Below are 340 nucleotides of genomic sequence, written 5' to 3' on the forward strand. Positions count from 1 at the left end.
GCCGCCGCCGGTGCCCGCGCTGAAGCGGCCGTCGCGGGCCAAGGCGCCGGCCAAGAAGGCCAAGGCCACGCGGAAGCTCAGCTTCGCCGACGAGGTGACCACCTCGCCCGTGCTGGGGCTGCGCATCAAGGAGGAGGGGCCCGAGGGCCGGCCGGGGCCGGGGCCGCCGGCGGGGCGCACGCCGCTGGGCGAGTTCATCTGCCAGCTGTGCAAGGAGCAGTACGCGGACCCGCTGGCGCTGGCCCAGCACCGCTGCTCCCGCATCGTGCGCGTCGAGTACCGCTGCCCCGAGTGCCACAAGATCTTCAGCTGCCCCGCCAACCTGGCCTCGCACCGCCGC

General features: G+C 75.3%; 1 protein-coding gene across 1 annotated transcript in view; it reads left to right on the top strand.

Annotated features, from left to right (window-relative positions):
• Position 1: 1 nt before the first annotated feature.
• Positions 2 to 340, top strand: part of INSM2 (insulinoma-associated 2) — a gene marked incomplete at its 5' end in the record, with an annotated part of 1,585 nt that continues 1,246 nt past the window's right edge. The window contains one exon of the mRNA XM_010583988.1: positions 2 to 338. Within this exon, the coding sequence (XP_010582290.1) occupies positions 2 to 338 (337 nt within the window). The remainder of the gene's footprint in view (positions 339 to 340) is intronic.

This window comes from Haliaeetus leucocephalus, unplaced genomic scaffold, assembly GCF_000737465.1.
Source record: "Haliaeetus leucocephalus isolate CR32 unplaced genomic scaffold, Haliaeetus_leucocephalus-4.0 Scaffold932, whole genome shotgun sequence".
Lineage (NCBI taxonomy): Eukaryota > Metazoa > Chordata > Aves > Accipitriformes > Accipitridae > Haliaeetus > Haliaeetus leucocephalus.